Here is a 25052-nt window from a genome sequence, read left to right on the forward strand (position 1 = left end):
CTCTCCTGTGCCTCCTTAGGACCCAGCCCACACAGGCCCCTTCACGTCTCATTGTCTGGAACTGGTCAGCTCTCCGTTCCTCAGGCAGTCATGGGAAGACGTGTGGGCGAGTGTCTCAGTCTGCCTGGGCTGCTGTCACAAAGCACCACAGACTGGGGGCCTAAACAACAGAAACGTTTGTTTCTTGCAATTCTGGGGGCTGGAAGTCTGAGATCAGGGGTCGGCATGGTCAAGTTCTGGTGAAGACTCTCTTCCCAGTTTACAGACTGGCTTTTTGCTGTGTGTTCACATGGCAGGAGGAGAGAAAGAGAGACAGAGAGAAACAGAGTGAAATAGAGAGAGAGACAGGGAAACAGAGAGAGAGAGTGAGAGAGCTCTCATACTTTGGCGTCGATCCTTAATAAGAGCAGTAATCCCATATGGGGCCCCAAGCTCATCTAACCCTAATCACCTCCCCAAAGCCCACCTCCTAACCCCAGGTGAATCTGGGGAAGGACACAGACATCCGGTCCTCAGCAGAGAGAACACTGCCTGCACAGTGTCATTGAATAATGTTGATAAACACTGCTGGTGACGGGTGATGGGCTAGGAAAAGGCCTTGCTGGTTTATGAAGGATGTGTGTAAAAGCTCGTAGCCACACATTTGGGAATCTCAACTGTCCATGTTGATATTTGACACTTCTCCTTCTCTCAGTGTCGCTTGGGAGCCCACGGGAGACGGAAAGAAAGTCATCTCCTTGGCGGATAACCACATCCTGCTGTGGGATTTGCAGGAAAGCTCCAGCCAGGCCGTGGTAAGTAACGAGAATTACACAGTGATAGTTTTCTGTACTTTTTCTGTTGTACCTTTCGGCTGCATTCCGAATACACTTCTTGATTTATATATGTTTAGAATTTTGACATTAGTTATGAAGTGAGTTATAAAAATGGCGATCGACTGACCTGGTGACCATTCAGCTAATCTTCCTTTCACTCATGTGTGCACAGGCCTAAGGGTTTCAGTCGTCAGACGGATCAGCTGTTCCTGTACATTGTGTGACCCACGGGAGGCCATCTCAGTGTTCCGCCAGGCGGCCCCTGAGCCGCCTTCAGGGTTCAGTTAGCCAGGACGCGGAGTCGCTGGGTTTTCACAGTTCCCGAGGGAGATCACGTCTCTATCCCAGGGCTGCTCACTCTCAGGCCTGTTAATGTTTGGCAGTGACTTTCTCTGGAAGCCGCTGTGCTTTCAAATATTCATCGCTTTGAGTACTTTTTCTTTCACAGTGTAAATATTCTATTGATTGGTAGAGATTCATTTTTATATTTGATTCCTTAAAATTGCCTCTCTTAAAATGTGATTTTTACATGTGTTAATAATTTCATTACATTTGTTTATGCCAAAGTAATAACTTTACAGAGAAAAATAAATTTGAAACGAAAAAGCACACAATGTCAGTAACACCGAGGGAGGCGCAGTGGCTGCGCCCGGTCGAGGGGAGTCGAGAGTAGTGTCTGGGCACGCATTCATTCGTGGTGACCTTGTCCTATATTTATCTGTTCCTGAGATGCTTATTTAGCTCTTTCAACCCTCATGGTCCCTTACAATATTAATAAATCCTTTCTTCACCCCTCTGAGTTGAAGAAATGGCATGAATCATGATTTATCATTATCAATATGTGATATAGAAGTCAGACTTTTTAAAATATGAAGTGCCCTGTTAAAGTTTTACAGCTCTGCATGATCAGAAGAGAGTCTCATAGGCTTCAGTGTGAAATTAAGAATTGGCTTATTTTCAGAGCAAATAAATAATATTTAAGGGAAAAAAATCACTATTTTTATTAAAATTAAAAAAAATAAGACATATCTCTGTATCATGGAGTAGAATGCAAATTTTAGGCTAAAACAGGGGACTTGAAGAGAACTTCATGCCTAAGCTTGTTCCCTGAGCCCCGGCAGGTCCAAGTTGAGACACCTTCATGATCCCCCGCCGTTAGGGGGACTCGTTGGGGAGTCTGGTCAGAGGCGAAGGGAATCCCTCTCCTGCCCGCCTTCTCCGGCTTGGACTTCAGTGGGCCGTTCTGCCAACTGTCAGCTTAAGACAGAAGGGAGAAACACCTTCCTGTTAAAGTGCCTGGCCTCCTGGCAGTCTTGTGGGAGGTCCTTGGGGTGGGGGCTCCCCTCCTGGTCTGAGAAGATGCCGCGAGGAGCCGTGTGAGCACTGGCCCTGCTCTGCGCAGGGGAGAATGCCAGGCAGAAGATGAATGTCCAGTCGCGTGTATTAGAATTCAGCAGGCCCTGGTGGCCCGGCTCTGCAGTCCCATCCTGTAATCAAACTGTGGACGCGTCTTCAGACCCTCGGCCATCTCAGAATGATTTTACGGTGGGGTGATTAATCTGTAACTTATTTTCTGCAGAGACCAATTTAGTTTTCGCTCTCCCTTTTTTATCCACTGTCAGCAGTTCTGTCAATATCACTTTGTGACCCTCTGCCGCAGGATTTCATACCAAAACCTTCCTATCGATTTCGCCCATCTTCACACCCAGCTCCTCAATTTTTTTTTTTTTTATCGTTTGAGGATATTGTCTTCTGTACTGAATCTAATCTTATGCTCACTGCATCATTACCTTTTGCAATTAAATTGGAGGTTCTTTGCCATTTATAATCATTAGCAGAGCCCAGGGGAAGTCTGGAGGGGGTGGTTCCATGGGGTCCCAGACCCCAGTGAAGGCAGAGGGGATGCCTCCCTGTTTCGATCTGTGCTCATTCATCTCTCGGTTCTGGCAGCTTTCACTGGCTGTGGAAATAAATAGCTTCTTTCAAGGTGCAGCGAGCGGCAGGGCAAAAGTGGGAAGGGGGAAGGTTGCCGTGCGAATCGGCTGCCCTCTTCCTTCTGCGCACGAATCAGTGTAGGAGCTTCTGGAAGATGAATCCTGAGTGCCACCCACTCCGCAGAACAGGGCCAGAGATGTGTATGTACAGGAACGCCTCTTTGAGGGAAGAGAATGGGCTGCAAGGACACAGTGTTTTTCAGAAATTTCAAATCTGAAGTTTAAAACGTTCCACAAGAGGATCAAATACACAAAAAGGGAGAGAAACTAGTAGAGAAGGAAGATCATTAAATGCAGCTGGAGTTGTGTCCACTGTGCCTGGAAATATGAAAGCGTGGTTTGGGGACAAGAGGGAGCCCTGGGTGGAAGCTGAGCTACCCTGAGGCCTAGTGGAGGCGGTGGGTCGGGGCCCTAGAGACTTCGGCCTCTTGCTCCCCCTCCCCGGAGTGCGGGCTGGTTGTTGCCCCTCGCCCCTCTTCACAGGCTGGAGCCCACCCTACTCTCAGCTTCCTTGTCATCGACGTGTGGCAGGGCAGAAAGCAAGAGGCTTGTTTAGTGAGTGTAATCTCTTTACTTAGTGTTGAAGTTTAAAACTTAAAGCCTGAGGCCTCACAGGCTGGTTCAGGTGTTGGCCTGCCATCTACCTGCAGGGTGGCCATGGAAACCAGCTCGCATCGGGCACCAGTCCCTGTCTGGAGTCAAGAGGGCCAGTCCCTGCATTGTCGAGACTGTCACAGGGACAGTGCCCGGCCCTTCTGTCATCTGTGGTGACACCACCTTGGACAGAGGCCGTGTTCCCAGCCTCCCTTGCAGTACAGTGGATCTGGACAAAGGGACTTGGGTGGAAGTGGCCTCCTCGGCTTCTGGGCAGTGTCCCTGAATGAGAGGCCGTCTCCTTCACTTTTAAGTTCCTGCTTCTGGGATGTGGAAGTAGCGTGTGAAGATTTTCCCCATTCTCCCTTTTCTCTTTTCAGCTTCTCAGCAGGGTCTTTCACAGAGAAGAAGTTTTGATTGCCCTTTTTTTTTTTAAGTAGGCTTTTATTTTCAGAGCAGTTTTAGGTTCACAGCAGAATTGAGAGGAAGGTACAGGGATTTCCCATACCTCCCTGTTCCCACATTCCCACAGCCTCCCCTGTTACCAGCATCGCCCGCCAGATGGAACATTTGTTGCAACTGGTGACCCTCCATGGACACGTCGTCGTCGCCCAGAGTCCACAGCTTGTGGTGGGGTTCACTGTTGGTGGTCTTCTCTCCATGGGTTTGGGTAAATGTTTAATGACGCGTGTCGTCATTATAGTGTCATACAGAGTGTTTTCACTGACTAAAACTCCTCGGTGCTCCTCTTACGGATCCCTCCCCCAGCCCCTGGCAACTACTGATCTTTTTATTGTCTCCGTAGTTTACGTTTCCTCCCCATCTTTGCATGGTTTGATAGCTCATTTGTTTTCAGCACTGGGTAATATTCCCATGTCCGGAAGGGTTTCACTTTGACACAGTCCAGTTATCAGTTTCCCTTCTATGGATCACGCCTTTGGTGTCAGGTCTGAGAACTCTGTGAGTAGCCTTGGATCTTGCAGATTTTCTCCTGTGTTTTTTTCTGAGAGTTTTATAGTTTGCATTTTGCATTTCGGTCCATTTCAGTCCATTTTGAGTGAATGTTTGTGGAAGATCCCTGTGGTCATCCCTGGCTGGGCCAGGTGAGGATGGGAGGCTGGGCGTGTTGGCTGTCTCCGGTGCCGTGCAGACACAATTTTCTGTGGTTTGGCTGGAGCAGGGCGGGTATTGTCTGGAAGTTCTCTGTGTTGCTGGCTGCCCTTCCTGGACCTTGGCTAGAGGGAGTGGCATTTGTGCAGCTTCTGGGGTCTGCACCTGTGGTTTTTCTGGGCTGCAGGCTTCTTCAGCCCAAGTCTGGGACGTGCGGGAGAGGAGGTGCAGGCCTTCGACCCTCAGCATTGGGGGTCCTCGGGCCCCAGGCCCCTCGCTGGTTGCCGTCTCTCCACCCTCCAGAGTCTGCCTATATTTGTTTTGTGTATGAAGTCCAGGGTTTTGGTTGTACTTAGTGGGAGCAACAGAGAAAAGGGCATCTACCCCCGCCACTTCCGGGAGCAGGCGTCCCTGAAGAGAATTTGAAGGTCACTGCCCCTCCACTAGGTGTCCTCCTTCCCATCTACGGTGTCTGAAGATCTTTGAGATCTTTGAGAATATGGCAGCTCTTTCACTGTCTAATTAGAGAGAAAAGTCCTAGTGCTCTAAGTGCCTGGTCAGCGTGGAATCGGTCCTGTACATTTGCTGTCACTCAGCAAGGGCAGATGGCCCCTGTTGACGAGGAGACAGTAAGGGGGCTCATTGGGATTCCCCACGACACCTAGACCGTGCCTTGTACCTAACCCTGTGTGTAACCAGATCTCATAAAGTCTTTCAACACGTTGTCATTCCTCACTAATTTTAAAGTAGTCCCTTTAAACAAGGACACAGACCCCAAGGCCACTTGACAGAAGAGTAAAGCTCAAGGAAGCTAAGGGGCTTTCTGAAGGTGGCATGGGTTGCGTGACAGATCTGGGACTGCAGTTGAGGTCTGATTCCACCCCATCATCCACAAAGGAATTTCCTGGGGTCTCCTGTGCGCCACACACCATGCTCGCCTGCTCAGAACTCCCGGCTCGGTATCTGAGTATCTTAGACGGCCAGGACCATTTTGTCCTGTGGGGGCGGATTTGATTTCTGGAAACAGTCAAAAGTTATTTGGAGCAAAATCTGGTAAATAAGATAGTTAACCAAGCTTTGTAAAGCTGGTTAGTGGAAAACGTTAAAACTCAATGAAAGAGTTTTCTTGTAAGACTCACAAAAAGGCATTCTAAAACATTTTGAGAAGTGTCTGCATCATTAAAATAAATAGAACCTTTAGAACCACAGCTTTCAGACAGCAGTCATTTTATGTTTTAAGATACTTTTTTTTAAAAGCCATGATCTTTAAGAAAAAAATGGAGGTAAGTAATTTACTGAGTTGCATATCTAATATCACAGCATAATACCTCCATGTTTCTTTTGATTTTGTAAATATTGAAGACAACTACTATTTTTTTAATCTTGCAGTTAAATCTTGGAAAAAATCATTAAAAGTTGAAATTGGTTAGATGTTGGTGTCCAGCAAGTGAGTGTTTGCATCCCAGGCTCTCCAAAGACTTCTTTCTGGTAATAAAGAGTAATCATACGTCTTAAAAATTAAGTCTATGTAAGAAAAATCAGCTGCTAAACCTGGGAGGTTTGATGCACGCACGTCATCGGCACCAGGGTTTGAATTCTTGCTGCATCCAAGGGCTGCTTGAAGTGTGACTTGCGGCTGGAGCTTTGAGCGCAGATATAGCCTCTGACTTTTTGTAATTTGCCATTCAGTTATAATGTATAGATGATGCCTTTAATTTAAATTTTCCGGTTTCACTCGAATAGGCTGGGACAGGCGGGGGCCAGTGGCTAAGGTGAGGGGAGTACTGGAGGACATGAGACATAAGAGGGAGAGGCTAAAGGCCGTGAGTCCTCCGGGAGTCCAGGCAGCGTTCCAAGCTCCAGAATCAAGTCCCATTTCTGCCACTCACTCACAGTCTGACCTTGAGCAAGTTGCTTGGCCTGTCTAAGCCTCAATGTCCACATCTGTAAGGTAGAGATCAATGTCCACTCTATAGAGTAGGACCATTTAACAGTGGACATTATGTGAGGACAACATCACCCACAGTGTCTGGTGCATGGCAAGCACTTGATATATACCTGTTGGGTGGATGGATGGATGGGTGGGTGGATGGATGGATGGATGGATGAATGGGTGGATGGATGGATAGATAGATGAATGAAGGGGTGGATGTGTGGATGAGTGGATGGGTGGATGGAGGGATGGAGGGAGAAATCAAAGAAGGGAGGGAAGGATGAATGCAAGGAGGGATGGAGAGGCTAGAATACGTGATCTTCAGAACTGGATTATGAATGAGGGTTGGATCCAGTAGGATCCTAGTGCAGAGGCAAGAGGTACAGAGGAGAGAAACTGAGATACCAAAAAGCAATCTGTGTTCGCTTCATAATTAAATTGCTCTCCCCAAGGTCTGCTGGTGGTGATCACAATTCATACATGAAGGACACGGTGGGCTTTAGTTACTGCAGGCTCTCAGTGTTTCCAGCCCTCATTATTCTTCAAAAAAGATCTTTTTCCCTCTCCAAAGAATCAACCATAATTAGATCTGTCTCTCCAGCAGATCACTAATCTCTAATTGGTGTGACAGAAATATTTGTCATGTCATCCGTTTTGGTTACAAAACTTAAATCTGCACTCACCACCTTCCTAGTTTTGAGCGTAGAGCTGAGGTCAAGCCCGCAGTTACGTGTGTAAGGCATAAATTTTTCTCTACAAAGAGAGCCTGAATCTGCCCTCAAAACCCTCATGCGTCAGCTCTCTGGAACCTGGAATGCTTCTTCCCAGTGGACAGAGTCCTTGATGGTGTGTGGGAGCCCACCAGCACCACTGGGCCTGTGGGTCCAGTGTGAGCTACGCTTGGGGGCCAAGGTGCTGGCCGGTCCCTGTGACCCTGGGCGTCGTGGGGCCTGGGCGTCCACCTCCATCTTTCCTCTAGGCCCTTGTGTGCCGCCTCCTGCCGTCCGGGAGCAGAAGCCTGGGCAGCCAGCTGTCCTGCCGTGGCGGACCCAGCTCTCCATCACATCCTCCTTCTTCCTGTCCTCCCGTGTCCTAGGGCAGCAGTGGGTCTCGGGGCTGTCCTGCCGAATCCCCTTCCCACCACCACTCCAGCAGATAGTTGTGGGCTCACCTTCTGCTCCAGAACACAGCGGCAGCCCCCTCCCCTCTGTTCTCATCCCTAGAGGCGGATCAGAGCTCCAGGGGCTGTCTGGACTCTTTAGGGATAATATCTCAGTTCATTCTCATAACCCCGCTGGGCGGGTTCTGTAACATCTCGAAGTTACATGAGATAAAGCCAGGCTCAAAGAGACTAAGTCAGGTTGCTCACGAGGAAGCGCAGCTGGAAGGGGTTCATATTCAAAGCTGGGGCTGGAATTCCTAGCCTGAGAGAGGCAAGGAGTGTTCTACATCTGTAGCGTTCCCACTCATCACAAGAAATGACTTAAAGGATGAGGCGGTTTTATTATCTGATGTGAGAGAAAACATGGAAATAAAGCAACTCCAGGATTGGTTAGTTCAGTGTCCCAGCTGCTGTCATGTCCATTTGTCACTGCTAACTCCTGTCATGACTGCAGGGTGACTGCAGTGGTTCCAGCCATCACATCCAGACTCCCACAACATCAACAAAGAGAAAGCAGATTTCTTTCTTGTGTCTCCCTTCATTTGTAAGGAAAGCTTTTCCTGGAAGTCCCTCTGTGCCCTTGTCAGACACGACCACATGTCCCTGCCTAAATCAGTCATTGGCAAGGCAAGCAAGCTCTCATCCTTGGCCTGGAGCAGTCTCATTTCCTGGAGGTGGGGAGGGACTTGCAATGCAGAGCCTGTGGCTGTGCAGAGTCTGACAGGTGGAAGAGGGGCTTGGGGAGGTGGTCACGCTGTTGCACAGGCCAGCTGCTTCCACCTGGCAGTGGAGGGGCACGGGCGCACAGGTGGGACCTGTCTCCGTGGGTGCTTCATGCCTCTTACGCTCTGCACCACAGCCCTGCCATTGCCCGGCCTGGCTATTCTCCTTCGAAAGGTGGGAAGGCGGCGCATGCATTTCTCAGCTGGTCCTCCATCCCCCGCGGTGCAGCAGGCGCATGTTCAGTCCGTGTGGTGCCCCCAGCTCTGCGCGCCAGCTGCTCTGGGCTTGGCTGCAGGGAGAGCCACCTTTGCCTTGGGAGCCTCGTGCTGAGACCCTTCCTAGACGTGTTGCGCAAATCGCTCCTGGCGGCGTGGGCCACGGCATTGGTTCATTGGAAGGCGTGTTCTTTTGTTCACGTCTAGGGCTAGGAACGTGACCTGAGGCTGTGGGATCCCTGGAACCCCTCCCTGTGGAGCGGAGGGCATTGTTCAGTTCTCGTCAATGCTGAAGGGCAGGTGCCGTGTGTACTGCCCTCTCTGGAGTTCTCGCCAAGTTCTGTCTCCTGTCACCAGGCAGCCAAGAAACGGGACTGGCTGCCTGGCAGCGCCCACCCTGCTGCTGCCCTGAGTAGACCTCGAGAGCTGACGCCACGTCTCCTGCAGGCTTCACTGAAATGGGCCTTGCAGACTCCTCTGCACCTGCGGGCATGGGGTTTCCATCGTCACGGTGGTTCACACATCAGGGTGAGCAAGGGAGTCACAGCAGGAGCCCGGTCCTGTGTCTGCACTGCTAGCTGTGTGACCACGGGTCAGTCACTTATCCTCTCTGGTCCTGGTTTTCCCCCCCATTGAGTAAGGGGGCAGGACCAGGCCTGTCTGTGAGTGTCGAGATTCGTGGAGGTCTCCCCTTCCCTCTGGTCAGCGCCTCGTGTCAGCTGGCTACTGCTCTCTAACAGATGACCCCAAGTCAGCTGCTTCGCATGGCCCACGTTTGTCATCGCTCAGCTTCTGTGTGGATGGTCAGGATTTGGGAATCTGGGCGCAGTTCAGGTCTCTTATGAGGCTGTGGTCTGGGTGTCAGTGGGTCCAGGGTCTCAGCTGAGGCCTGGGGGGGTGCGTTCTGCTGCCGAGCTCACGGACAAGGCTGTGGCAGGATGCAGGTGGCCCGAGGGCCCGGGTTCTTCGTGGGCTGTTGGCCAGAGACCGCCCTCGGTTCCCTGCCACGTGGGCATCGGTATGCGGCAACTTGCTCCATGAAAGCCAGCAAGACAGACGTCAGAGTCTCGTATAATCCAATTATGAGACGCCCTCAGCATCGAGGAATTGTTTTGGTTAGAAGCTGGTTACCCAGGGGAGGGGATCGTGCAGGCTGTGGAGACCAGGGGTGGTGCCGTGGGGCCACTCTAGACGCTGCCTGCCACTGGCACTTCTGCCTCTTGCCGCCTCAGTGGACAGGTCCGTCTTCCACAAGCTCGGCTTTCTTTACTCCACTCCCCAGCTCCAGGACATGCCAATTGCCAATTGCCCTGCCCGACTCGGGCGGCCGACACCACCTTGCCTGTTTGTTGGTCTCTGACTCCCCAGCATGTGCCCCGTCCAGTCATGTGTTTGTGTTTCCTGTCACTCTGCTTTGTTGATGCCTTTGTCTTTGCGGGAATACCTCGTTCCTGAGTTCTGTTGAGCCTTAACGCCCGTCTCCAGTTCTGAGTCCTCATTAAACCTTTCTCTCGTTCCTCCAGCTGGGGATGAGTTCTGCTTTTCTGAAATTTCTCTAAACTTAACATTATTATTTTATTCTGGCCTTGCCACTCACTAGCTGTTTTTCTATTGTGCAATACTTTAATCTCTCTGTGCCTCGGTTTCCTCATCTGTAAAATGGGGATATTAATGTATATATCATGTGACTGTGATGATTTAACTAGGACATGAACATGCAGTGGCTGATAACCAGTTCTCTTGGTTTTACTGCCCAAGTTAAGCATTTCCTTTGTTGAGTGCATTTGCCTCTGCAGCCACGGGGTGAGGGTGAGCGGGAGGGGAGGGGGAATGGGAGAGGGGCGTGAGTTGGAGGGGAGGGTAAGTGGGAGGGGAGGTGAGTGGGAGGGGAGGTGAGTGGGAGGGGGGTGAGCCGGGGGAGGTGAGTGGGGGGGTGAGTGGGAGGGGAGGGTGAGTGGGAAGGGAGGTGAGTGGGAGGGGGGTGAGTGGGAGGGGAGGTGAGTGGGAGAGGGGGGTGAGTGGGAGGGGATGGTGAGTGGGAGGGGAGGTGAGTGGGAGGGGAGGGGAGTGGGAGAGGGGGGTGAGTGGGAGGGGGGTGAGTGGGAGGGGAGGGTAAGTGGGAGGGGAGGTGAGTGGGAGGGGAGGTGAGTGGGAGGGGAGGTGAGTGGGAGAGGGGTGAGCCAGGGGAGGTGAGTGGGAGGGGGGGTGAGTGGGAGGGGAGGGTGAGTGGGAGGGGAGGTGAGTGGGAGGGAGGTGAGTGGGAGGGGGGTGAGTGGGGGGGTGAGTGGGAGAGGGGGGTGAGTGGGAGGGGAGGTGAGTGGGAGGGCAGGTGAGTGGGAGGGGGTGAGTGGGGGGAGGTGAGTGGGAGAGGGAGGGTGAGTGGGAGGGGAGGGTGAGTGGGAGGGGAGGTGAGTGGGAGGGAGGTGAGTGGGAGGGGGGTGAGTGGGGGGGTGAGTGGGAGAGGGGGGTGAGTGGGAGGGGAGGTGAGTGGGAGGGGAGGTGAGTGGGAGGGGGGTGAGTGGGGGGAGGTGAGTGGGAGAGGGAGGGTGAGTGGGAGGGGAGGGTGAGTGGGAGGGGAGGTGAGTGGGAGAGGGGGGTGAGTGGGGGGCTGAGTGGGGGGGGTGAGTGGGAGAGGGGTTGAGTGGGAGGGGGGTGAGTGGGAGGGGAGGGTGAGTGGGAGGGGAGGTGAGTGGGAGGGGGCTGAGACCTGTGCAGCCCTCCTCCTCCTCCCCCTCCCCCGTAGGACTCTGCGTGGCCCACTCAGTAAATACTTGTTAGTTGCATGAGTGGTTGATGGATTAGTTAATTAACTAATTTACTGTTTCGAAGTCTGGCCTAGTCCACAAGCTAGAGTTCAGAACCCCTTTACGCACTGTGGGTTTTGGAAGCAGTGGTTCGTTTTGCCAACGTAACCTCTCCGAGGAGTCCCGATGGAGTTAGGAGGAGATCTAAATGCAGAGAGCTAGGCGACAGCGCCGTCCTGTTGAGGAGTCATGTGGGTTGCTGCGCTCAAGGTTACAGATTGTCCAGTATGGGACGGCTTTATGTTCTCTTCCCACTGCAGCCTCTTGGAGAATTCACTCTGTTGGATTTCTCTTACCTGTCTCCTAAAGCCGTGGCCTTTATGTTTTATCTTTCTGAAGAGTTTGATAATGAATCAATTTGTTTAATAGAACATTAATTAGAAATATCTATTCAACCGTTTTATGTTCCAGCTTGTTGATCTTGTACATATATATTTTAGTGTTGTGGTGTCATCAATGAATAGTCATTAACTTGATGAGTAGGTCTTCAGAAAACTGAAATAGCACCTGGAGAATTATGTTTGACTAATTTTGTTCCTTAAGGGGATATACTGCAAAAATATTTCTTAGTTCACTGTCTCTGTGGAGGTTATAACATTGAACCTGAGAGTAAGTTGGAGAAGGTAAAGCCGGGGTGAGCTCTCCTTTGCCTGTAGTAATGCCTGTTTGGCACCGTGTCAGTATTTGAGATAATGTTGCCACTGACCCTCCTCCTTAGCTGACCACATTCCCTCACAGCTGTTGGAAGGATCTGTTTTGACCTCCTCTCAGATGGGCTCTCACTGACCCGCCTCTTGTGGCTGACAACTTAGGTCCCAGGTCATGAGGCTCCCCCGCCATTTCTTTCTCCTCTGTGGCTGCGGTGGTGGCTCTGGTGTGGTGGCCTGCATGCTCTGTGGTCCCCTCTGAGCTGCACGTCGGGACCAGGCCTCCCCTGGAGTCGCCAGTACTCAGGGTCTCTGTGATGATCCAGGCTAAGCTTCCCTCGCCGTGCACCCTGCGCCTGGACTGAATTTCCCCTGCTGCAAAAACGAAGAAAGAGCAGCTGTGAAACCTGGTGCTGGGGAGGAGAGGGCTGCAGCCGCCCCCGTTTTATCCACACAGCTTCCCCTCTTATGCTGCCCTGCCCCGCACAGTCCACACAACCCACTGGTTCTTTGTTACCCCTCCGCTTGAGTGTTGCTGGCTGGTCCTGATGGGCTCCTGACCCAGCTGAGCTGTCAGTGTCCTTCTTGAGGAATTTTGGGGTGAGTCTCGGATCAGCTCTGCCTTCTGTGAGTGCTGCCCTTGGAGGGTCAAGCTCAGGTGCTCTGGGCCCTGTTGCCCTGCCTGGGGGCGGCCTTGAGGGTGAGAGGAGGCCTGGAGTGGGTGGACAGGGGCAGGAGGAGGAGAGGGCGGGCTCTGGGGCGCGTGGTTCCTGAGGTTGCCCTGAGACCCCTGGGTTCTCGTGATCCGTGGTCCTCCTGCTGAGAGCTGGGGACACCCAGGCTCTGGCTCAGCCGGTGGCCTCCTTCCCATTCCTGCAGCTGCTCTGTCCTTCCTGACGTCTCTCCCGGCCTCCGGCACTGCCCTCCACTTCTGCCGCATCTTCCCCAGCAGGTGCTGCACCTGGCTCTCTGTTCCTGAGGACTCCCTGCACTCGTGTGGGCTGGCTCATGGCCACAGCCCACTTTTCCACTGACCCTGCCGTCCTTGGCCTGGGGGCTGGGGGGCTCTGCTCCCTGACATGTCCTCATTGTTGGTTGCTGCCTCTGCCCTTGCTGCGCTGCCTGCCTTTTGTGCCTTCCGTATTCCAGTCACCCCCAGGCCTGTCTCCCATGACAACTGCTCCCTGGAGCTGCCCTGTCCTCGGCGGCATGGATATGATCCCCTCCAGTCCCCAGGTGCTGGGCCTGTGCTTTCCGCCCATTTGGCATTCTAGTGATCATTCCTGTTTCATTCTCCCTGTCGCCGCCACGCCCAGCGCCGTGTCCCCCACGGGCAGGAACGTGGTGCATATTTCTGGCGTGGACCAGAAATCGCCCTTTAACTTTCTGTGGAGGGAGGACTAGTAAGTCGCGCTTCATCTGTGGAACGGCACGGACATTGGGACTGGGGTGTTATAAAACAGAAGCCCCGCTTTTCCAGGGGGACCTGCTTTGACTGCCCAGCACGTCGTGGGGCTGTGGGCAGCGGGCTGGGCCCGGGAGGGCACCCTCGCACCTGGGAAGGCATGTGGTAGCAGCGTCAGCACGCACTGCTGGCCTCGCCCAGTCCTCAGGCCACCCCCTGTGCATCTCCTTAGAGACGCTGTCACTGCCTTGCTTGATGCCCCAGTGTGGCTGCCCTTTGCCCAGGTGCTGGCCCGTACAGACACACCCGTCGTTCTCATCCACCTCAGCCTTTCAGTCCCCGTGAGAGGGGACACGTGCAGGCAGGAGGAGTGGAGCGAGGGCCGCGGTGTGCTGAGACTAGAGACTCGTCATCTGTGTGATATACTAAGTCAGTAAGGCAGGCACGTTGGTGGTTCTGGGGAAAGGTTTTCTGGGACAAGTTGAAGAAGAGGTGAAGCACTTCTTCTGCTCGGCGGTCAGCATGTCCTTGGCCTGTGATCTCTCCCTGCAACGTTACTAGAATGAAAGGAATTCACCCTGAAAAATCGTTTTTTAAAAATGTTACCACTGTCATATTTTTCACCTAGGCCAGACTCCCTGGAGAGGAAATGGGATGTTTTCCCCTGAGTTTCTAGTCAAATCCCCTTGCCCTGACCGGTCGCTCCATGGGGCTGCCCCAGGCCTGTCCATCTTGGTTCTGGGCGCTCGTACTGCCCCTGCGCTGCAGGGGCCCCATAATGCTCTGAGATGGGGCCGCAGGACCCAGGATGCTCACAGGGGGTGCTCAACTGCCCCAGCAACTCCTTTAAACGTCCCTCTGGCCTCTCTCCAGAGCTGCGGTGGCCTGCTCCAGGTCCCCTCTCTGAGGGCTCCTAAGAGCAAGGCCAGTGTTGAAGTGATGCTGGACTCATGTGTGCTGGGATCTGGGGGGCCGTGTGGGGGACTAGCACGTGCACAGGCCTGGAGCACTCTCCTTGCTTTTAGAAGTCGCTATGCGGATAGGTTTTCAGACCAAAAATGGAAGTGACGTAGCCAGTGTGATGTGCCTTTGTGCATAAAATCCCAGTGGGCATGTGGGTGGGGCGGGAGACGAATGAGATCCAGAAGGAGCTCGTCTCCCAGGCGTATAGCCAAGAGCCTCTCCAACTCTGCAGAGGTGGAGGCTTCTGCCCGAGACAGTCCCGGTGGGTGTCTGGGGGTCTTCTCGTTACCTGTGAGGTTAATTAACTCCCTGTGGCGGATTTAGAGGCCTCAGGACCGAGGTGAGACGATGTCTGATCAGGTTGCACCTGTTCGTCCTTCTCTTCTCTGGAATCGCTGGGTCTCTGTCCTCGGGAGAAGCCAGATGTGTGAGTCATGTCGTCTTGTTGCCTTCGAGTCTGAGCAGATCACCTCCAAGCACACACCCGCAAGCCCTCTGTCATAGAGGCTCTATTAATATGCTTTCTGGGTTTTTCTGTGCCCAGTTTTATAGGTTTTTCCAAATAAGGTTCCAACATTCTAGCCTTTTAAGGGAAGGAAACAAAGACAGAGCTTCCTAATCATTTTCAGTAATTATTTTCAATAATATCCTCTAAGAACAGGATATCCTCTTAAATTTTCAGAAAAGAGTTCCAGTTACTTTTCTGTTCTTCTTCCTTTGAAAACATCACCAAATTCCCAGCTGGCCAGTTCGGCGTCGCTGGAAGGGAAGGGCCAGCTGAAGTTCACCTCGGGACGGTGGAGCCCGCATCACAACTGCACCCAGGTGGCCACAGCGAACGACACAGCTGTCCGAGGGTGGGACACGCGGAGCATGAGGTCAGTGAACGGTGCAACCCCTCAGACGCGCCCTGGGTGCCTTCTGCTCTCTCTGTCCCCTCCGCTTCCGCAGGTCAGATGGGTCTGGGGGTACCTGGCTTGTCTCGCTTCCTCTCATTTTTATAGAAAATCATAATCTTGTTTTGTTTCTCTGCCCCAGCTTGAGCTGGTGTGTGCTTTGCTGTGGGACCGTCATTCCTCAGGCGGTTGTTTAATGTTCTGTGTGGCCGCCCCTTCAGCGGTGGCAGTTTATAATCAGGGTGCAGATCAAGCTTTCGCAGCACCTCACGATGAGATGGGGACCGCCAGTTCTTGGTCTCTGGGGTTAGCGCCCACGAGCTGAGAGCTGCAGTCCTCTGGTTAGGCGGTGGAGTGGTCTGTGCCCATTTCTGTGCCTTCAAGATACACACCTATTGGGTAATCATAGTTTGTCATTTAAGTCATTATATGCAACAGCCAGCAGTTCTAATGGAACAAATAAGAGTGATTTTTCTGTTCCAGGTGTGGTTTTGATAGGCAGAGGAATGATGGTGTGCACTTCTGTTGTCATGGCAACGGGAGCCCGTGCAAGCTTTTTTAAGATACAGTTTATCCCCTCAGCACACCATAATTTATCACTAAGCTGCAAAGACGGATGTCATGAAATAACCGTATTGCCTTCAAGGGTAGGGGCACAACTTTAAATTTAGTTCTGTGGCCCCTCTGAAAACTCTGGGCTAATAAATAATCACCACTTCTAGTGTGTACGTATGTGCACAAAGGGTTGTGTAGTTTCACAATCAGAAGCTGGAAGCCATGGACTCAGACCATGAAGAGCATCCTGACTGGAGTCCATTTCTCTAGGATGTGAAGAATTTCAGTATCTAAAGACAAGAAACTCGAAGACTGACATCACAGACCCTGTCACAAAGATAACAGACGTGTCTTTGGGGGTGACGTCCTGTGGTCACCTCCTTGTGCCTGGTCATCTCTTTGGGATGATGGGCAACAAAGGGGCGCCATGGCTCCTGTCATTGGCTGTTGCTGCTGCTTCTGCAAACAGCTTTGGTTTTTATTTAGCCAGGGTGTTTTTAATGTTTCTTCTAGAATGTACTATGCTTTTGTATTAAAGCATGCAGTAACCCGCAGTAAATACTCCGTGCGTGTGTGACTGCCTTAGGACTTAGTTCCTTAGGACTTTGACAGATTTTAAATTTTATACGTTTTCCTTTTTCGCTTGGAAACTCTTAAGGTTTGAGGTGTCTTATTTTAGGAAAAAATATTAGGATATTGGAAAGGCGAAGGATATAAAAACTGGTTCAAGATTTATAAGTGGTTTAGGGCTGGAAAATCCAATGCGGGGGAGAAAAATGAAGGGGGCTGGGCTTGTCTGCCTTGGAGAGCAGAGAAACATGAAGGCAACACCCGGTGATGGCCTTCAGACTCGAGAAGAGAGTAAGTGATTGCGGGAGAGAGAAGTTCCACCTGAGGGAGGAAGTGGAGAGGGCAGTGCGGATGGGACATCACGCTGGGGCGGACGGCGGGCCCTGACCCGGTGCAGGCTTCTGTTTTTAGCCACTGTCCAGCCTCACGGATGGCCCACTGCTCTGTTGGGTTTGTGGCATCAGAAGGAGTGGACATGGTGGACGGGCTGACTGAGTTCAGATCCTGCAAGGAGCAGCCCGGAGCCAAGGGGGTTAGGGCTTCAGCTAGCTGTGTGTGTGCATGCACATGTGTGTGCTTGTGCATTTGTGCCCATGTTTGTGTGTGTGTGCGCATGTACCTTAAACAGCCGTGTGGCTGCTTCCAACCCCCCGTCCATGTCTGGTATGTGGATGGCGTGGGTTGTGCTGGGGTGTGGCGAAGGTGCCCCCGTTGTGGGCATCCGAGGTAGGTGAATGGATGAAGGAGCAGCCTGGCCATAATGAGCACCAGCTTCTTAGTTGTTGTTACAGCTTTTCCAGCAGCATTGTGTTCTGCCTACCCCCTGTCCGTTCTTCTTTTCTTTTCTCTTCTCACTGCATCCTTCCAGAAATTTGTTGGGTGTCCAATCCCAAAGTCTGTCTCTGCCTCTCCCTGGCATCACCGTCCCTCTGGCTCACTGTCAGTCTTGAGACACCAAGTCACGTTTCTGACAGCCACAAACCAGCGTCACTTGCATGGCCTGCCAAGGATCACAGATGCGCTCCGGGAGAAAGCGCAGCCTGCGTCACCACTGCGAGAGGCGCGGATGGCACGCCAGGCTTCCTGGTGTCTGCAGCCACTTCTGGCGCCTGAGCCCAGCCTCACTGAGCAGGGGAGCCCCCGGCTGGATGCCAGCGGGGGACAGGTGGTCCGCCAGGGCTGGGCGTTATGTGGGGTCTGGGAAATGTGCGAGTCTGCGGAGTCGGCGGCCTATCGTAACCCACTTCCTGCCATGTGTGCTCTTCTCTTTCTCCCTCAGCCAGATATACTGCATAGAGAATGCCCACGGGCAGCTGGTGCGGGACCTCGACTTCAACCCCAACAAGCAGTACTACTTAGCCAGCTGTGGGGACGACTGCAAGGTGAAGTTCTGGGACACCCGGAACGTCACTGAGCCTGTGAAGACCCTGGAGGAGCATTCCCACTGGTAGTGACTTCTCGCCTGCTGCTTTGGGGAAGAGGGGATTATGTAATTTATTTAGCTAATTACTCTTCCATTCGGAAAGGCACAAACCAGCTTAGTTTGTGCTGCTCTGAATCATTCAATCAACCAGTTTTATTTTTCCTAAAGAAACACTAATTCCAAATCTGAATGTTTGTGATTTATAAACGTGAGAAAAGAAGAAAAACATTAGATTCTGTTTTCTCTTGAAATAGCGCTGGTTCAAATATGCAAAAATAAATGTGCACAGATGTTCACGCGACATCGTTTGCAATGCAGGAAGGCTGGAAACTGCCCGAGTGCCCATCAAGAGGGGATTGGTTAGGTCAATCCAGTGACATCCATGCAATGGGGATTGTACTGCTGTGCAAGAGAATGAGGAAGAACCATGTGTACAGATATGGGGAGTGCCCAAGATCAGTCATTCTTCCCAAAATATCTGAATGTTTACTATATACCGGGTACTTTTTGCTAAGTGAAGGGCTCAAGTTGTAGAATAGTGTGCATAGTATGAGCCAGTTTTTATTCACATAAAGTGGGTGCTTTTGCATGTGTGCCTGTGTCTGTGTGCATGCTTGTGTGCATGTGTGTGTGCATGCTTGTGTGTCTGTGAGTGTGTGTGTGTCTATGCTTGTGTGCATGTGTGTGCATGGTTGTATGTGTGTGTGCACACAGAGGAACCTTTAGAAGAGTAAGAGCCAGGCTGTGCTCAGGAGTCCTCGCTCAGGCCAAGGGGGCACATCCTAGCCCTTCTGTGGTCTACGGCTCTGAATTCTTTCCATTCCTTACCAGAAGCGATATTGTTCTGAGTTCAGAAAATTTGAAAAACCCAGAATGCTGGTATACAGTTTGGACGAATTCAGTAAGTTACTGTAATTACTGCAGTCCGAGGAGAAGCACCCACCTCCCTGCCTCTGCCTGCAGGCTATGTGGGCCCTCTCCACTGCCCGCTGGGCCTGCAGACCTGCTGCATGGCGGGCGACTCTGCTCCCTGAGCTCCCTGGGCGTGTGTGTCAGAGGAAGCCTGGGCCCCGTGACCCAGCCCCGAGATCCCCTCCTGAGCCCGTGGCAGCTGTTCTGGGAGGCTGCCTGGGGTTTGGCTTCATGGCACAGGTTATCCCTAAGCCATGTTTTGCTTCTGGGCAGTTTTTGTTTTCAGAATTTTAGAAAGCTGGTCTGGAATATTGAGCAGTAAGCCTCCCTCTCCCTCTGAGGTCTGTGCTGCCTTTTGGTCTCATCTCTGTCTGTTGGGATTTCAGAGAGGATTTTAGAGAAACAGACAATAAGCCTGCCCATCTGCTGGGAACTACCTCACGTCAGGCTGTGCAATTTGGGGTCAGTTGTCGGTGTGTTAGAATCGTCTCCTTGCCTTCCAGGGTGTGGAGTGTCCGCTACAACCACTCACACGACCAGCTCGTCCTCACCGGCAGCAGTGACAGCAGGGTCATCCTTTCCAACATGGTGTCCATCTCCTCCGAGCCCTTCGGCCATCTGGTGGATGACGACGACCTGAGTGACCAGGAGGAGCGCCGTCCGGAGGAGAAGTAAGAGCACTCACCTTCACGGGTGGCTCTGTGGTCCAGGGCTTCCTTTTCTCACAAACCGTCGATGCATCCGGGTGGCTCATGTCACACGGTGTGTGGTCAGATGGCACCCCCCTGCAGGCATGGAGTCACGGTTCTAGAGCTGATTAGCAGCCAGATGTGGGGCGCTGGAGTTGGGTTAGGTTAGCTGACGCCTTCTGGTGTGGTTTCTAAGATCAGTGTCTATTCAATGTCTTTCCATTGCCTTATTGAACAGTGTACATAAGATTTTAAAGACTGTCACTAGTCTTTAAACTTAAACTTGAGTGGTCGTGAAAACTAACCTTCATTGATCCTCATAATAGTCCCATGAGAGAGCTCACTATTGGCATCCTTCCTTGCTGTCATGGACTCAAGGTGTGTGGTTCAGAGGTGAGGCCTGCTGGCCCTCGCTGGCCGGTGGTGCACTGGGAACGCAAGCCAGCCCCCTCAGCCCCAGCCCTGTGTCTGCTCACACAGAGTGTGCCAAACTCCAATGCATGTTTCCACGGTCCCACCATCCTGGTTGTATATTTTCCAAAGTCTCTTTCCTGTGCACAGTGTTCCGATCCTAATTGCATCCACTCAAGGGCTTGCTCTTCAAATCAGGGCTTGCATCCCTGAGACACATAGGGGTCCCAGGGATTCGGGCCTCAGGCAGGTCACACTCTTGGTTAGTGCAGAGCAGGGCAACCTATCCCTCGTTGGGGCTCCTGGCTGTGAGCCAAGCGCGGCCGTGGCTGCCCCAGGTGAGAGAAAGAAGTGGAGAGGGCCCGGGGTCTTTTTGTCTGCCCTGTGGGTGTCGGAAGGAGATGCCGCTGGCTTCTGGAGTGGATTCCTTTTCGTGTGTGGCAGCTGCCTCCTCCGTTGTGAGTGAGCATGGCTCAGACGCCACCACGGAGTCACATCTCCCGGATTCCAGAGGAGCAGCTTCTGGAGCAAACGCAGTCAAGTGGAGCATTTGAGCCCTGAGTACAGCAGGAGTTTGTCCTTCTGAGGTTCTGTCCACCGTTCTGTCTGAATCCTTCCTCTGCCACCTGAGCGTAGCCCAGAATCACTTCATGAGAAGACATCTGTGTTTGGAGCCCCCTCCACGGTGGCAGTCTGCCAATTTGTGTCTTTTGACTCAACTGCCTTTCTGTTCCAACACCTAGAAACACATATTCAGACAGAATTGCAGTGGGTCAGTCCAGCGGTCTCCCGTCGCGCAGCTGGCTTTGGTGTTCTTTACTGTCCTCTGCTCAGAGCCAGGCGGAGTCCGTGTCCCGTCCCTGTTGGGTGGAGGCTGGTTGCCCCTCAGTGGCACCTGTGTGATTCACGGGCGCTGCCCCACGCAGGCGGTGCAGAGAAGCATGTGAAGAAGGAGGGAGCTTGTGGCCGGCGGATGTGCCAGGTGCCATGACACCAACACCTAGTGTCCCCGGATTTCTTGCAGGCCTGCTCCTGCGGCTTGTCCACAGGTCTCACTGAGTTCAGGAGACCAGAACTGAGAGGATTTTATGTGGTGTTGGTAGCAAAGCCCTAGCTGACGCTGACGGCCCCTCCCAGGGTGATGCGTTTTGGGGTCGGGTGGAGCACAGAGCTGACTCCAGGGCAGGAGCGGATGGTGGGCAGGGCTCAGGGAGAAGCCGTGTCTCCCCCCAGAGAATCCAAGGGCATGGAGGGCTCCATGTGCTCCCAGAGTAGACACTGTCTGTGAGATGGGAAGGAAAGGGCCCGCGGAGCCCAGGCCAGGTGGAGAGTGGCCCCTGCCCCTGGGCAGTTTGGGTGTCAGGCCCCGGAACTGAGAGCCTGTCATGTCCCGTCAGCAGGCAGGCAAGGCCTGCGATGCTTGTGTTCACAGGCAGGTGTCATGCCAGCTCTGTACTGCCTGGCCCTGAGCGGGCTCCCCACGCCCGGCCCCTGCTCCTCCCATGCTGAGGGGCTGCGCAGGCCAGTCCACAAGCTCCCTTCCGCTCAGACGTCACAGGGGCTTCTCCTCATTCTTTACTCAGCCCTGTGAACGTCACTGCCCCATGAAGCAAAGAGGTGCCTCGTAGATCGCCCCAAGTACCCACTGCTCCAAAGCCAGAGAAGACAGGTGGAAGGTGGATTTCCATCAGCCACTTGCGAACACCGCGCTTCATGGCTGTGGGGGGTTTATGTGCTCTTGCAGAGTGCACCATCAGCCCAACATGGGCCACTGGGGTTCTTCCCGCCCTGCGGATGCGGACGCCGAGGCTCGTGCCGCTGGCTGTGCAGGCCGCCCTGCCTCACTCACGTGGGTCTCTGGTGCCTTGCAGGAGTCAGGAGCCCCCGCAGGACAGCGTCATCGCGACCTACGAGGAGCACGAGGACAGCGTGTATGCCGTGGACTGGTCCTCGGCCGACCCCTGGCTCTTCGCCTCCCTGAGTTACGATGGGAGGCTGGTCATCAACAGGGTGCCCAGGGCTCTGAAGTATCACATACTGCTCTGACCAGCCCGGTTCATCCTCGGGCGGGGCTCGGGGACGGGCCACTGTTTGGAGGCAGGCGGTTTGCCAGCTGGCTCCCTCTCCGGGAGAACCAGCATTGCCGTCCTCTAGCACCAGCGGCTATGAGTGATGGTGGAGCTCCTGCCGACTGCACACCGGACACCTGCGTTGTCTCCCCCGGCTCCACGTGGAAGCATCGTCCTCCACACCGTGCTGGGGCTGTGGCCCTGTTGCTACGTGACTTGGTGCCTGCCTAGTCGCTACTTACTTTCTCTTCTCTCCTTTCAGGATGTTGTGAGTTTCACTTCAAAAATAAAATCTGTTTCCATAACTTAACTTACCTTTCTCTTGAGATTAAACATGAAATAAACGAGTAAGACACTGCTGCCCGTGCTCCTGGCTTGTTCTTCCAGGAACTCTGCCCCTGTACGGCCTCGTCACGTGGTGTCTGTTCACTTTCTCTATCCTGGCCCAGAAGAGGAGCCGAGGGGCCATCCCCGCCGGCTCCACTCGCACACAGCTCACAGGAGCCAGGCTGCGTCCTGGGTTGTGTTCTGCGACTGTGGTGTCTGGGCCGGCGAGATGGGGAGCCCTGGCCATGTTCATGACCAGGTGTCTCTGTCAGCCTCGGGCTGTCCTTGTGCGCTGATTGTGCTGGCTCCCACTCCTGTCATGCCAATGGCATGGGAGGTGTGGCTCCTTGTCACCCAAAGTCACGCTTGTGCTCCTGGCTCACCCAGCACTCTTCCTCACTGAAACCGTGCACTGTGGTCTCATCCCACTCTTGGTGATCCTAAAGCACTGGTCGCTCGGCTCTTGCCTGTCCCACCTCCTGAGGACCTGCAGGTCTGTTCTGGATGACTGCAGGTGGTGAACTGGGCTCTGATGCCCTGTGGCCTCCAGCCAGCCAGATCCCCTCGGGGATGCGGCAGGCCGCGGGCCGGACCACAGCCACTGCGCCTCCTTCCGTTGGTGGCCCTATGCCCAGCAGAGAGAGGGCGCGCCATCTTCCGACCCCGCAGTGGGTGGCTTCCCAGGAACCATGTCCTCAGAAGGAGGAAGATGCACCGAGGCCACCTCGCCAGGACAGAGAGGACAAGTGAGAGCAATGAGCAGGCCCCTGTGAGGTGCTCTGGCCCTGGGGCAGGAGCCATGGCCAGCCCCCACCATTTTTCTGGCTTTTTTTTTTTTTTTTTTTCAGTTTATAGACTTAAAAGTCTATTAATTAAAAATTTAAAACATTTAAGGCAGTTGGTTCACTGAAAAATTGAGCAAAGTACAGGCGGTTCCCGTATGCTCCCCTCCCCTAATAATTTCGCCATTATGAACATCTCCATTAGAGTGTTACAGCTCATCACAGCTGATGAGCCGATACTGATACATTATTATTACCTAAAGTCCATCGTTTACATTGGGGTTCACTCTTGGTGTTGTATGTCCTGTGGGTTTGGACAAATGTATAATGACATGTATCCCCCATTTCAGTGTCACAGAGTATTGTCACTGCCCTAAAATTCCTCTGTGCTCTGCCTGTCCGCCCCTCCCTCCCCCAAGCCCTGACAACCTCTGATCTTTTCACTCTCTCCATAGTTTTTCCTTTTCCAGGATGTCGTGTAGTTGGAATCATACAGTATGTGGCCTTTTTATATGGGCTGCTTTCACTTAGTAATAAGCGTTAAATTTCCCTTATGTCTTTTCATGGGTCAATAGGTCATTTCTTTTTAGTGCTGAATAATATTCCCTTGTCTGGATGCACCACTGTTTATTAATGCATTCTCTTCCTGAAGGCCATCTTGCTTCCAGGTTTTGGCGATGATGAATAAAGCTGCTGTGAACATCCGTGTGGAGGTGTTCGTGTGGACACAAGTTTTCAGCTCCTTTGGGCAAATGCCCAGTTTCCTTTGCTGCGTGTTGTTGGGCACCCAGCAGATCCATTACTGCACAGATGAGTGAATGCATCATTCTGATTCTTCCCATCCTTCACCCACACCCAAGGGAGCCCCAACTCCTTCCAGCCCCAAAGCACCCTGCCATCTCCCACTGCCCCCATCTCCGGCCCCTCTGCTCTATCCCCCTCCAACCATCTTCTCTCCTGCTCAGAGCAATCTTGCTGAAATGCAGATCTGACCTTGCAACTCCCCCCCTCCCCTAAACACTGCAGCTTATCAAACCCTTTATCTGAGGCGGGCGCTGGGGCAGGTATGGGGCGGGCACGAGCTGGTACTGGGGTGGTTCTGGGGCGGGGGCAGGGTTGTCTCTGACCTTCTCAGAAGAGGACAAGACTCTTCCACCCAAGGGGGCTCCAGAGGGACTCGTGGGGCTGGGGTGTCAGCATCAGCAATGCTGCGGTTGAGCCGTGGTTCTCTGCACCTTGGGGTCCTCATGCTGGGTTGAAGGGGCCTGGGCCAAGTTGGGGGCGCAAGTGCCCTCTCTGTGAGGTGGGTAGGACTTGGAACCCATTTCTCTAGCATCACTGTGCTCTCTGCCCAGCTAATGAGTCCCCCAGCTGGGCCCAGAGAGCAGCCCCCAGCCAGGATGCCCAGGGTAAGGAGCCACCGCCCTCTGGCTGGCCCGGGCCATGGTTAGCCTCCCAGGAAAGGGTCTGTGTGGGAGAGGGCCATGGGCTGGGAGCCACACTCCTTAATGCAGAGGTACCCACAGCTCCAGGGAGGTCTTGCTCCGAGGCATACTTGGCCCCTCGAGGGCAGTTTCCTTCTTTTTTTGTTTTTAAGAAGCAATGAGAAACAGGCTATTTATCATCATCTCCCAATAACAGAATAACAGAACTCAAACCTAAAGTAAAGCACTCATAAGAGCTTTTCCTGCTCAGCAGCTGGTTTATTTTAAACTGTCGAAGTTGATGGCCCAATCCGCTTTTTGATGTAGCTATGATGGTTTTAGGAGATTTAGACATGATTTTTTTATAGCGTGAAAAAGAAAAATAGAACTGAATATATGATAATGATGAATCTTTTGACTTTTGTGTCTAAAATTGCTTCTAGGCATGAGTTATTGCATAATAATTCATGCCTGTTGTGTCTTACTGCTTAATAAGCGTGTGGAAACCCGTTATGTCGGAATTGCCTCAATATTGTCATTTGGTACTGTTTGACTGTGCTTGGGCACTGGCTGAGGGGAGGGCTGGGCCCAAGTGATGAAGCCCTCCGGGTGCCCACCAGAGGGGCCGG

General features: G+C 52.9%; 1 protein-coding gene across 12 annotated transcripts in view; it reads left to right on the forward strand.

Annotated features, from left to right (window-relative positions):
• The window catches only part of EIPR1 (EARP complex and GARP complex interacting protein 1), a 136754-nt gene extending 114504 nt beyond the window's left edge, over nt 1–22250 (forward strand). For all 12 annotated transcript variants that reach the window (XM_001503640.5, XM_070236751.1, XM_070236758.1 and 9 more), the window contains 5 exons: nt 695–794; nt 15107–15243; nt 17666–17833; nt 19225–19392; nt 21693–22250. In XM_001503640.5, coding sequence (XP_001503690.1) covers nt 695–794; nt 15107–15243; nt 17666–17833; nt 19225–19392; nt 21693–21867 — 748 coding nt within the window. In that variant the 3' untranslated portion in view covers nt 21868–22250. The remainder of the gene's footprint in view (nt 1–694; nt 795–15106; nt 15244–17665; nt 17834–19224; nt 19393–21692) is intronic.
• Nucleotides 22251–25052: the final 2802 nt, after the last annotated feature.

The sequence above is a fragment of the Equus caballus genome, chromosome 15 (genome assembly GCF_041296265.1).
Source record: "Equus caballus isolate H_3958 breed thoroughbred chromosome 15, TB-T2T, whole genome shotgun sequence".
Lineage (NCBI taxonomy): Eukaryota > Metazoa > Chordata > Mammalia > Perissodactyla > Equidae > Equus > Equus caballus.